The 13,242-nt window shown below is 34.0% G+C and overlaps 1 protein-coding gene across 14 annotated transcripts; it reads left to right on the top strand.

Moving 5' to 3' along the window:
- The first annotated feature begins 928 nt into the window (after positions 1 to 928).
- On the top strand, positions 929 to 5,144 carry LOC114186262 (putative disease resistance RPP13-like protein 3). Of its 14 annotated transcripts, none has more exons than XM_085672949.1 (4): positions 929 to 1,062; positions 1,151 to 1,397; positions 2,489 to 4,129; positions 4,619 to 5,144. In XM_085672949.1, the coding sequence occupies exons 3-4, from the start codon at positions 2,500 to 2,502 to the stop codon at positions 5,050 to 5,052; spliced, it is 2,064 nt and encodes a 687-aa protein (XP_085529075.1). In that variant the 5' UTR covers positions 929 to 1,062; positions 1,151 to 1,397; positions 2,489 to 2,499; the 3' UTR covers positions 5,053 to 5,144. The 14 variants fall into 14 exon arrangements, with proteins under 14 accessions (XP_085529075.1, XP_027930113.2, XP_027930116.2 ...); XM_028074312.2 differs by having other exon boundaries at positions 1,151 to 1,229; positions 1,303 to 1,397; positions 2,489 to 5,144; XM_028074315.2 differs by having other exon boundaries at positions 1,151 to 1,229; positions 1,306 to 1,397; positions 2,489 to 5,144.
- Positions 5,145 to 13,242: the final 8,098 nt, after the last annotated feature.

The raw sequence follows: 13,242 nt of genomic DNA on the forward strand, positions 1-13,242 counted from the left end.
GTAATGGAATATGTATAGGGATGTGTAGCAAAGGAACGGTTGTAGGATCTTGGATGACAATAAATATGCGCCTCTGGGCTGGTGTGAGGAAACAACTTAGAATTTCATATCAAGGATGCATATTTTCGGTTTGTTTCGAGGATTTCAAATAGTCTTCCATTGTCATTTTTTGGGTTTGGCAGATATGTATTTAGTTATGCCAAACTAGTGCATCAATGTGTATAGGATAACTTTTTGTATAAGGGTTAGAACACCCCTTAAGTGTTCTTTTTAATTTTAATTCATTCTTTGCTGATAAAAAAAAAAAATTATCAAACCAACATATACATCTTCCCATAAGTTTATTCTTTTTCCTATCTCTCCTCTAAGATATATCCTTTCCCACCATGTCCTCTTTTTCCCCTGTGTAAATAAATATTCTATCCTTAACTTCCAATTACAAGTCTGAATATCACTTTATCCCCTTTTGCCCTCAATTTGCTTTTCTCTTGTAATAATCGTTATATAATGAAAATGAAATGAGTGAGTTTACTGAGTTGAATAAGATTGAAGAAATAAATATCATTGATGAGTTAGAAAGGAAAAGATAAAAATAATACTTACTTCATTTCCTTGATAGCTAAATTAAATGACAATATATATTTAATTAAGAATAAGAATAATATTATATAAATTAACTATATATGAATTTAATCATATTTAAATCCAAAATTAAACTAAATTCATTTTTTTTAAATATCCAATTAAATAAAGTCTAATGATTCCCTAAAGTTATTTGCGAGATGTAAAAAGGAATAACCTAATTATTAAGTCATTTCCTTAACGTAATATATAAGCATTTAAATTTAAAGTTGTGGACTTTCTCCTCTACAAGTAAGAATCAATTCCTTCTCTATATATATTGGGTAGATTTTGAGTTTTGGAAAATCCAAGTCTCTACATCCACATTATATATGTTTGTTCCTCAGTTATCTAAACTCTTCTGCATTAATTTTGTCCACATTTTCCGTTTTAACACGTAAAAACACAAGAAGTGGAAATGAGGTTTGGAATCAGGTTTAGGTTGGCTCAACTTGTATGTGTTCTTGTCAAACTTTTAAATGCATTGTGAGTTAGAAGCATGATTATTATTATATCGTATATTTTTTAGGTACATCCATAACATTCGAATCTTTGGAGGGATATGGAGTTTGAAAACTTGGTAGAAGAAAAGGATTTTTAGGGTAGAGGTAGGTATGACATATTTATATTCATTGTGATTTTGAATCTTGTAACCCTAATATCTTACTTGAATTGTGAAAGGAGGTAAAGTGCAGATATATTGTGGAGGCAGAGAAAGCAGATTATGCAGAAGATGTGAAGAAGGTCGAACTTGAGGACTACAACTGATTAAGAAGGTAAGTTGAGTGTTATTTCATTTGTTTTAGCTTCTTTTCTTTCATATTCTATATGCTATTCTGTGCACAACTAAAATAGTATTTTTCAGAAATGTGAAAACATTAACTGCAAAGTTATAGTAGTGGAGGAACAATTTTTAGATTACGTGCCAAATCACTCAAAGTTACATGAATTGTATTGTAGAGATTTAGATATATGTGAGTGAACCTAAAAGTAGCCATAGTAGAAAAAATTATCACTTGCAATTAAGATTCTTATATGATATGCACTAGAACATTGTGGAAAACAGTTTTAAACAGATTGTGATGTGATAAGGGAGCTTTAGAATTTTGTTCGTTACTAAGAAGAGTAAAACAAGAGATAAATTATACCTTTTGGACTACTGAATATGACAATTTAAGTAGCTTTTTCTTTTTTGATTTTGGTTCTGCTTCTTATTTAGGTTGCTAATTTTAACTATGGCTAAGATGTTTGATTGATTGTAATAATAGCATATAGATAAATTTTTGTGTATAAAATCCTATTTTGAAAAAGTTATGTAATAGTCATTAGAATATCGTTATAAATATAACAGATCAACTAATTCAAATGAATATAAATATTAAAATTTTGTAAGTAGTAGTACTATAATATATATATATATATATATATATATATATATATATATATATTATAATTTTCTGCTATTGTATAAAACCAACATACACAACATAATGATTAAACTTATTGAAATATATATAATTTGGCGTTTGTTCAAGTTTTTTTTCTCATGTTTCAAGTAACAATTAATTTAAATAGTTTATAATTTGTTAATTAGATGTTAACTTTTTATTCCGTTGTTAATTAACCTTTCTATTTAAGTTTTGTAAATTCAGTATAATATAGTTCTCTAAACAAAAACAAAAAAGGAAAAATCAAGTTTTCAAATAAGTCTTGACACAGTAATATCAAGAATTTTGCTGACATCATATTTTTCGTCTTCTTTTCTCTATATGTTAAATTTTGCATGTACAATAATTGACAATAAGAATGATTTTATAAATGTTAACAACTGCTATAATTTAATCCATGCTCATATAATTGGATACAGATATAATAAAAATGGCAGAAAGTGTTGTTAGCTTCCTGGTGCAGAACTTGTCACAACTACTTGTCAGTGAAATAAAGCTTCTTTCTGGTGTGGAAGGAAAAGTTAAGTCCTTGCATAATGACTTGAAGTTGATGGATATCTTCTTGAGGAGCTCAGAGGGGAAGTACAAAGACGCAATGGTGAAAGAAGTGGTGACCCAAATAAGAGATGTCGCCTACAGAGCAGAAGACGTGGTGGACACATACATTCTCAACATCGCCAAACACAAACGTAGAAACAAACTGTGTCGATTATTGCACCTCAAAGAAAAATTCATTGTGCCCCATGAAATCGATGCTGAGATAGAGGAGATCAAGAGTCGTATCGATGAGATCTATAAAAACAAGGAGAGGTATGGCGTCAAAGAAGGTGAGTTCCAAAGCGAAGAAGCAGTTACAACAGAATGGCGCCGCAAGAGGAGGATTAATGTGGAGGAAGAAGATGTAGTGGGCTTAGTGAATGATTCCAACATTGTGATTCAACAACTCCAGAAAGATGATGTGCGTCTTAATGTTGCTTCTATATTAGGAATGGGAGGACTGGGTAAAACCACTCTTGCTCGTAAGATCTTTAACAAGGATAATGTAAAAAAGTTATTTCCTTGTCGTGCATGGGGTAATGTGTCTAATGATTACAGACCCAAGGAGCTTTTTCTAAGTCTTCTCAGGAGTTTGAATCTTTCTGCATCGGAAAATTTAAGCGAGGAGGATCTGAAGAAGGAGGTAGCCAAAGGGTTGAAGGGGAAGAAATACCTGGTAGTGCTCGATGACATCTGGGAAACCCGGGTATGGGATGACATAAAAGGAGCCTTTCCAGATGAGAAAAGAGGTAGCAGAATATTGATCACAAGTCGTAACAAGGATGTTGCACGCTATTCAGGAACCACTTCTCCATACGATCTTCCGTTCCTGACCGAAGATCAAAGTTGGGAACTATTTTGTAAAAAGGTGTTTAGAGGTGAAGAGTGCCCCTCTGATTTAGAGCTTTTGGGTAGATCCATTGCGAAAAGTTGTGGGGGTTTACCACTTGCGATTGTGGTGTTAGGTGGGGTGTATGCGATGAAGGAGAAGTCAGAAAGAGAGTGGTCGAGAATGAAGAAAATGAGATGGCATCCTACTGAGGATAAGAGTGAGGTGATGGATATATTGAGGTTGAGTTACGACAACTTGCCTCTAAGACTAAAGCCTTGTTTTTTATATTTTGGAATGTATCCTGAAGATTATGAGATGAATGCAAGAGAAATGATCCGACTGTGGGTAGCAGAAGGGTTCGTGAAACCGCATGAAGACGCAGAGCCTGAAGTTGTAGCTGACTTTTACTTGGATGAACTTGTGGATCGAAGCTTAGTGCAAGTGACTCGTAGGAGGACTGATGGAGGTGTGAAGATATGTCAGCTTCATGATCTTCTCCGTGATCTCTGCATATCAGAGAGCGAATCCAGCAAGTTTCTACAGGTTTGGAAAACGTCCAATATTGACACATTGAGCGATACCAATCCTCGTAGGTTGTCCCTGCAGTGCCAACCGCAGTCTAATATCTCTGCTGTGTCATTTCAAAAATCAATGTCAAGCACTCGCTCTATGATCATTTTTACTGACCTAGGTAAGTCTGTGAATGATTTTGTGAAAAGGTTAATGTTAGCCCGAGTTATTGGTAGTTTTCATCCAGCATACTATGTTTCCTTTTCCCACCATTACAAGAGGATGATCCATATAAGATACTTGAAAATATGTGTCATCAGTGTTCCTGCATGCATATGCAACCTTTCGAATTTAGAAACACTATTTGTAATCTATGCAAAGACAGTGTCCAGTGAAATTTGGAAGCTGAAACGACTGAGACATCTTCACTTAGAACGGGGAGATGTTTTACCTATGTTGCCTAACGGAACTATAATTGAGAATCTCCGAACCCTTCAGTTGTTCCATGGGGTTTCAGAAATTATTTCCTTGTTCAAGAGTGGCATATTTCCTAGGTTGGTAAAATTAGGTTTAAGACCTAGGGGGCCAGTATTTCATAGTTTTGGTGAGGTAATTTCACTTTCTAGTGTAGTCAACATAAGCCATTTTACTCTAAAAGCATTTAACGCAGGACGTCTTCCATCAGACACCAATGCTTTTCCATCAAAACTTACCAAGATAACCTTTGAATCGATAGAGGGGGATGCAAGCCCTTTGATGAAGACACTAAGTCAACTTCCCAACCTTCAAATTTTGAAACTGTTAGAACACTTTGGTGTACTGCTTAATATTGATGTTGGCAATGGAGAATTTCCTAAACTTCAAGTCTTTCATATGAGAGGATTGGATCAAATAAAGTCATGGAAATTAGAAGAAGGTGCAATGCCTTGTCTTCAACTTTTGCACATTAAAGATTGTCCTAATTTGTTTGAGCTTCCCCAACAACTTTGGTCGTTGAGGACCTTGCAACTTGTGCATATTGTGGCACCCTCCCAACAATTGGCTACCACCCTCCAAAATGTGAAGTTCAACAACAATTGTAAACTCATATTGGAACAAAATTGACTCCCTCCTCATCCTATATTTTAACCTCTTTTGTGTTTTTAATATAAGTGGAGCAATTTTATTTGTAATAATTTTATACACAATTTCTCTTATATCTTTTATTAAAATTGTGTTTTTTTCTGCTAATTATTCTTTTAATATCTAATAATAACGATTTTATATATATGACATTAGTCTTACACATATAAGACATTTGACATCACTTCTAACCCAAAACTTTAAGACAATGGGGTTATGGACCTTTAATCTTATATAGTGTTTAACTTTGTCTTTTCTACCCAATGTGGAACTTTGACTCACACTTGGAGTTTTTCCAACACGATCGACTAAGTTCATCCTTTGATTAGGACCTACTCGACTAAGCCTTCGACCCGAGTTTCAATCCATACTGACTCTACTAGACCCAAGTCGACTTTACTCGACTTTTAACTTGGGCCAACTGTGACGACTTTTAACATCCACTAACTATACCAATTTGTCATAAAACAAATTGAATTTTATCAACTTTAGATTATTATAATTGTTCTTGTTGCTCGTTTTAACCTGATAAAATTCATGATTAATATTTATTAATATTTATGTAATTACTTTTAAATATTCTTAACTAATTTTTTATTCTCCATTCTTTTTCGGCTTTTATCATGTTTTTATATTTTACCCAATCACCCAGCATTTTTAAAATTCAATTTAGATTCAATCTAAATATAATAAATAGATTCCATTTATAATCCCAATGTATTTTAACTAGATTAAATAAAGTTTGATTTTTTTAATCCAATTCAAATTTCATTAAATCTAGATTGCAATCAATTTATTAATTGAATTAAATTTAATGAGATTGATCTAATATACTCGTCCCGATGTCCAGCCTCAGCCGATTAGACATGACAACTCAGCTCAACCTTTGATTCAAGAAGACTCAACTCAATCGAGACAACTTGACTCAACTTTCGATCCAAGATAACTAAGCTCAACCTTCGACCTTAGAAAGCTTGACTTGACCTCTAGTCATGATTGACTAAGCTCAGCCTTCGACTAGGATCTACTCAATTAGGCCTTCAGCCCAAGTCAACTCAACGACCTTCAATCCATGTTGACTTTACTAGACCTTTAACCAAAGCCCACTATACTCGACCTTTGACCTGGGTCAACTCATCTCGACCTTCATATTAGGTCAATTCGTTTCAACTATCAGTTGGGACGAACCCGACTCGACCTTTAACTTGAAGTCAACTCTACTCAACTTTTGACACTGACCGACTAAGCTCGACTTTCAACCTCGATTGATTTGTCTCAATACTTTGACTCGAACCGACTCGAGTTGACCCTGTAAAATTAATTAAGGATCTTTAAGATTTATAATTCTCACTCGATAAAACATAATAGAGCACTAACCTTGATCCATGAGAGATCATGTGAATATGCGTTCTTCAATTTATAATATTGTGTGCTCTTCAACCACCGTTTCCCAATCTATCTCTTTGCCTTTCTTTCTCTTCTCACACGTTCTTGATGGGTTACAGTGAAAAGAACCTTATGGCCAGAGATAGAACCCTTATTCCTTTTATAAACCAACGTCTATCAAGTTGGTTTTTATTTTATCTTTATCTTTATTTTATTTTATTATCACTTCCCATAATAATAACCAATAAGTCTTTATATTTTATTAAATCACAATTGGGCCCATCATAATATTTCAAATGAGTCACTAATAGAATTAATTCGTCAATTAATTCTAACATTCTCCCACTCGACTCATATGATGTCATAACATTATGTGATTTAATACATAAACATAATGCGCAATAAAAGACCTTGCATAAATTGGTTCCATCATTATTCATAATTAAAGATACAGAAATAATAAGAGTCATGGCGGTCACACATCATTTGATCGACATGATCCCTTCCATGTACTACTATATCATCCTTTTCTCCTTAATATGACCTTAAAAACGAGAAGTCCATAATGGGTTCAAACATAATGTCATTTTACAAAGTAATAACATAACATAATTTGTTTTCTTCATCATAATTTGCATGCATAAACATAAAGAAGAAAACACAGATTTCAGAAATTTATACATTAGGGAGCTCAAAGTGTCACATAAACATTAAAAACATTAACATTCAACATTTAACATTCACTAGTAGACATAATGCTCATATTCTTTACATGACCAGCATAGAATTTGGGCGGTAACCCTTTTGTTAAAGGGTCAGCAATCATAAGATCTGTGCTAATATGTTCTATTGACACTTTACGTTTCTGAACTTCTTCTTTAACAGCAAAGTATTTCAACTCCATATGTTTAGCACCTTTAGAATACTTGTCGTTTTTAGAAAAGAAGACTGCTGCGGAATTATCACAATAAATTTTCAGCGGCTTGGAAATACTGTCGACTACTCCAAGTCTTGAAATAAAGTTCCGCAACCAATTAGCTTGAACTGTGGCCTCAAAGCATGCCACAAATTCAGCTTCCATGGTGGATGCAGCAATGACAGACTGCTTCACACTTTTCCATGAAATCGCTCCTCCGGCTAAAAGATACACATAACCAAATGTAGACTTTCTTGTATCCACACAGCCGGCAAAGTCTGAATCTGTATAACCTATCACCTCAAGGTGATCAGTTTTTCTATAAGTAAGCATGTGATTCTTTGTTCCTTGTAGGTATCTTAAAACTTTCTTTGCAGCTTTCCAATGCTCCATACCTGGATTACTTTGGTATCTACCAAGCATACCAACTGCAAAGCTAATATCTGGTCTCGTACAGGTTTGAGCATACATCAAACTCCCAACAACAGATGCATAAGGGATATTTTCCATCTGTTTCCGTTCCAAATCATTCTTTGGACATTGCATGAGACTAAACTTGTCTCCTTTCTGTATTGGAACAGGAGATGCTGAACATTTATCCATTTTGAATCTCTCTAAAACTTTATTAATATATGCATTCTGAGACAAACCTAACAGTCCTTGTGATCTATCACGGAATATTTCTATTCCAATCACATAGTATGCCTCACCCATATCTTTCATTTCAAAGTTATTAGAGAGAAACCTCTTAGTCTCACTTAATAGACCAAGATCATTAGTCGCAAGCAAGATATCATCAACATACAGAATCAGAAATATAAACTTACTCCCACTGACCTTCAGATATATACACTGATCAACGGTGTTTTCCTTAAATCCAAATGACACAATAGTATCATTGAACTTAAGATACCATTGCCGAGAAGCTTGTTTAAGTCCATATATCGATCTCTTAAGTTTACACACCATGTGCTCCTTTCCTTCTTCAGCGAACCCCACCGGTTGGTCCATATAGACATCCTCTTCTAAATCCCCATTCAGAAAAGCAGTTTTAACATCCATTTGATGCAACTCAAGATCATAATGAGCTACTAATGCCATGATAATTCTAAAAGAATCTTTCTTAGAAACAGGCGAAAATGTTTCCTTATAGTCAATGCCATCTTTTTGAGTAAAACCTTTGGCAACAAGACGGACCTTGTATCGTTCAATATTGCCTTGAGAGTTACGCTTAATCTTAAAGACCCATTTACACCCAACTCTCTTGCATCCTTCTGGCAATTCCGCAAGGTCCCATACGTCATTATGTGCCATTGATTTAAGCTCATCTTTCATGGCATCTAACCACTTATCAGAATTATCACCATTAATGGCTTCTGAAAAAGAAATTGGATCATTATCAATGCTTAAGTCATTTTCTGACTCTTGTAGATAAACCACATAATCATTCGAAATAGCAGACTTTCTATCTTTGTGAGATCTTCTTAATACTATTTCTTGTGGTTGTTCTACTATCGGTTCATTATTAACCTCGGGATCATTAATTTGTTGTTCTTCTTGATTGTTGTGAGTTTCTACAACATGTGGAACAACAACTCTTGATAAAGAAGTACTAGTTATAGGAACTTGTACTCTAACTTCCTTAATCTCCACATTTCGTGAAGCTTCACTCCCACTAGTTTCACCATTTTCAATGAACTGAGCATTTTCAGTTTCAACGATTCTAGTACTATGGGTAGGACAGTAAAACATGTACCCCTTTGATTTTTCTGGATAACCAATGAAAAATCCACTGATTGTTCTTTCATCCAGTTTCTTTTCTTGCGGATTGTATATTCTTACTTCTGCCTGACAACCCCAAACATGCAGGTGTCTCAAACTGGGTTTCCTATTCGTCCATAACTCAAAAGGAGTCTTTTGAACAGCTTTACTAGGAACCATGTTCAACAAATACATGGCAGTCTTTAAAGCATACATCCACAATAATACAGGTAAACATGAATTACTTAACATACTCCTAACCATATCCATTAAGGTTCGATTACGCCTTTCTGATACACCATTTTGTTGTGGTGTGCCTGGCATTGTGTATTGAGCACAAATACCACGTTTCTCAAGGAACTTAGCGAACAGACCAGGGTGTTGTCCACTTTCATCATATCTTCCATAATACTCACCACCTCTATCAGACCTTACGATTTTCACCTTTCTGTCTAATTGCCTTTCCACTTCATTTATATAAACTTCCAAGACATTTACTGACTGAGATTTCTCATGCAGTAGATAGACATGTCCATAACGCGAAAAATCATCAATAAAGGTGATGAAGTACTTCTCTTTATTGAAAGAATTTACATCAAACGGACCACATATATCGGTGTGTATGATTTCAAGAAGCTGAGTGCTTCTCATGGCTCCTTTCTTTGTGTGTTTAGTTTGTTTGCCTTTAATACAATCCACACACACATTCAGATCAGTAAAATCTAAATCCGGAAGGATTTCATTCTCTACTAATCTTTGCATTCTTTCTTTGGAAATATGTCCCAAACGTTTATCCCACAAGTAAGCAGATCGTTCATCCACTAAACTACGTTTAGTGCCAACATTGTGATGCAAAGTCATAAGAGTTTCAGCCTATAAATTATCCAAATTCAATTTATATAAACCATCATAAAGTGTACCAGATCCAATCATAAAAGTACGCTTAAACAAACTGAAACAACCATTCCCAAACTTAAAAGAATATCCAGCAATATCAAGCTTAGACAAAGAAATTAAATTCCTAGTGATACTAGGTACATAAAAAGTATCCATAAGGTCTAAGTGATATCCAGTGTCGAGGATTAGACGATAAGTCCCGACCGCTTCCACTGGAACTTTCTCTTTATTGCCCATGAAGACAAACTTCTCATTTGGGTTTATGGTTCGGGTTGTAAGAAATCCCTGCATCACATTAGAAACATGAGTCGTACATCCAGAATCAATCCACCACGTATTATGGGGAACTTCAGTAAGTTTGATTCAAAACATGCGTAAGCATTATGCTCACCTTTCTTTTCGAACCAAGCCTTACGCTTTATGTAATCCTTCTGGAAATGTCCAGACTTCCCGCAGAAATGACATTTGTCATTTTTCTTCTGGATTTTGGTTGAGGACTCGTCAATCTTCAGTGGTCCTTTACCCTTTCCATGTTTCTTAGCAACTTTCTTTCCAACAGCACCTTGATTCTTCACATACTGAAGAGAGTGGCTTCCTAAGTTCTTCAGTCGGGTCTCCTCCTGAACTAGCATACTGTGCAACTCATGCACATTCCACTTGTCTTTCATGGTGTTGTAGTTCATCTGGAACGGACCATACTCAGACGGTAATGAGTTCAGAATGAACTGCATGAGAAAACATTCATCCACTACCATTCCTAAAGACTTAAGTCTTGCTGTGATATTTGTCATCTCGATCACATGCTCATGCATAGTACGCGAACCGTCAAACTTCATAGTGGTCAACGTACTCATCAGTGTCCCAGCGAGAGACTTATCAGTAGTTTGGGAGCGCTCTTCCACAAATTTCATAAATTCTTTTGCGTCATCAGTTTTGGGAAGAGCTGACTTTATTATTACTTACTATGCTCATTCTCATAAACATTAAGCTAAGTCTGTTTGATCTTGCCCAAGCTTTGTAATGGGCTTTCTCTTCATTGCTACTAGCATCCGTGATAGCAGCCGGCTTTTCAACTAGAAGAGCTAGATCAAGATCCAACACACCTAAGTGAAATTGAACTTGCTCACTCCAGTCAGGGAAATTCAACCCATTAAAGACTGGAACAGACGAAGCATGCGCGTGTAAAGATACCGGAACAGAGACTGCAATTAACACATGCCTAACATTAATGCTTTGAGTCATAAAACTAAACGTAAAAATCAGATTCAGATATAAACAATCATTCTATGCATACTAATGTTCTCCTTTGGGAGATCCAATAATATACAAACATAAGCATAATGATGCTAATCATATTATAACATTATTGATAATTAAAATATGCATCAACTAGAATCACCTACTACCTTTGGGTATATAAACAAAACTAGTGACGCATACAAAATTATCTACAATCATGTTCATTAATTATGAGAACAATTAATCAACCTTTGGGCGATCCTTAAATGTCTTATAATTAATGAATTTTAATTAACCCATAAATTTAATTATTCATAATTTAGCATCCATACTATGGGTAATTAAAATAAAAAAAAACATTAATAATTTGAAATCATATAAACTTTAAAATTTTGGCCACTTTGGTGACTAACAAAATTTATCATACTTAATTTCAAATAAATAAATACACATTTAATTGCTATAAACTTTATATAGCATACTCATTAATTTTAATTTAACAATAACAAACATGAATATTATTGCAAATTAAAATAAAATTATTAATTATTTATATAAATAAAATAATTAATATTAATTTTATTAGTGAGATAAACTAATAAAAACATTACGCATTTTTCTGATGCACGTTCACGCATTGGCAGTTCATTCCATTCATGTTCACACATTACCATTCCCACACTCCATTCCACAGTAAACAAGCGGTTTGCAATCCACGTAAAAAACCGACTTCTTCATGTGAGGAAAAAAAATGCACGCAGTACGATGAAACACATTCTATTAATTCCAAATAAAAGGTTCATGCCTTTGACATAGCAAAGCTTTACGTGAATTTCTTTCAAGTATGTACAAAAACTTTTCTAATTCAATTAGGCACCCATTCTACTTGCAGTTTAATCACACACGCAATTCCAGCAATGAGAATCAATTCTCGTTTCCAACATGGCATTCATATTCTATTTTAAAGCAGCGGAACACTTAAATAACCCTTCAAACTTGAATTAGGGTTCATAAAAAAAAAACGGAAACAAACATCATAAAAGGAGAATCATAAATCCTACAACATAGGCTCTGATACCACATGTAAAATTAATTAAGGATCTTTAAGATTTATAATTCTCACTCGATAAAACATAATAGAGCACTAACCTTGATCCATGAGAGATCCTGTGAATATGCGTTCTTCAATTTATAATATTGTGTGCTCTTCAACCACCGTTTCCCAATCTATCTCTTTGCCTTTCTTTCTCTTCTCACACGTTCTTGATGGGTTACAGTGAAAAGAACCTTATGGCCAGAGACAGAACCCTTATTCATTTTATAAACAACGTCCATCAAGTTGGTTTTTATTTTATCTTTATCTTTATTTTATTTTATTATCACTTCCCATAATAATAACCAATAAGTCTTTATATTTTATTAAATCACAATTGGGCCCATCATAATATTTCAAATGAGTCACTAATAGAATTAATTCGTCAATTAATTCTAACAGACCCTTCGACTCGAATCGTTGAGCTCGATTTTTCAACTTAAGCCAATTCAACTTGACCTTTAGTCTAAGTTGACTTGACTCAACCCTTCAATCTAATATGACATTGCTTGATTTGGTCTTCGATCGTCTTGACTCGACTTAAATACACTTTAATTTTGAATTTTCCCATCCAAATCAAATTAAATAGGTTAGGTTAAAATATAAAAACATAGATTTTAATTTTAAAAAAATCTATTTAAAATCATCTTTTCGAATGCAAGTTCTGCATCTTCGTTATCCTTCTTGCATTGATATAGAGTTTTTTTTATTTTTCATCTTTAAAATGTTTTTGAATGTATTACAAACTTTCAAAAATTAAAACAAATACCAGTTCAATCCTCAAATTAATTTTCTATTATTCTAAATTTTTCTGCATAATTTTGTGGAAATTAAGTTTCTCTTGAGTGTTAAATATAACATATTCATAATACTACCAATA

This window comes from Vigna unguiculata, chromosome 5 (genome assembly GCF_037176805.1).
Source record: "Vigna unguiculata cultivar grain cowpea cultivar isolate G323 ecotype 2 chromosome 5, ASM3717680v1, whole genome shotgun sequence".
NCBI lineage: Eukaryota > Viridiplantae > Streptophyta > Magnoliopsida > Fabales > Fabaceae > Vigna > Vigna unguiculata.

What these genes read in the sequence shown, in the direction of transcription:
- LOC114186262 (XM_028074312.2), top strand. Translation starts at nt 2,500, where the DNA reads ATGGCAGAAAGTGTTGTTAGCTTCCTGGTGCAGAACTTGTCACAACTA.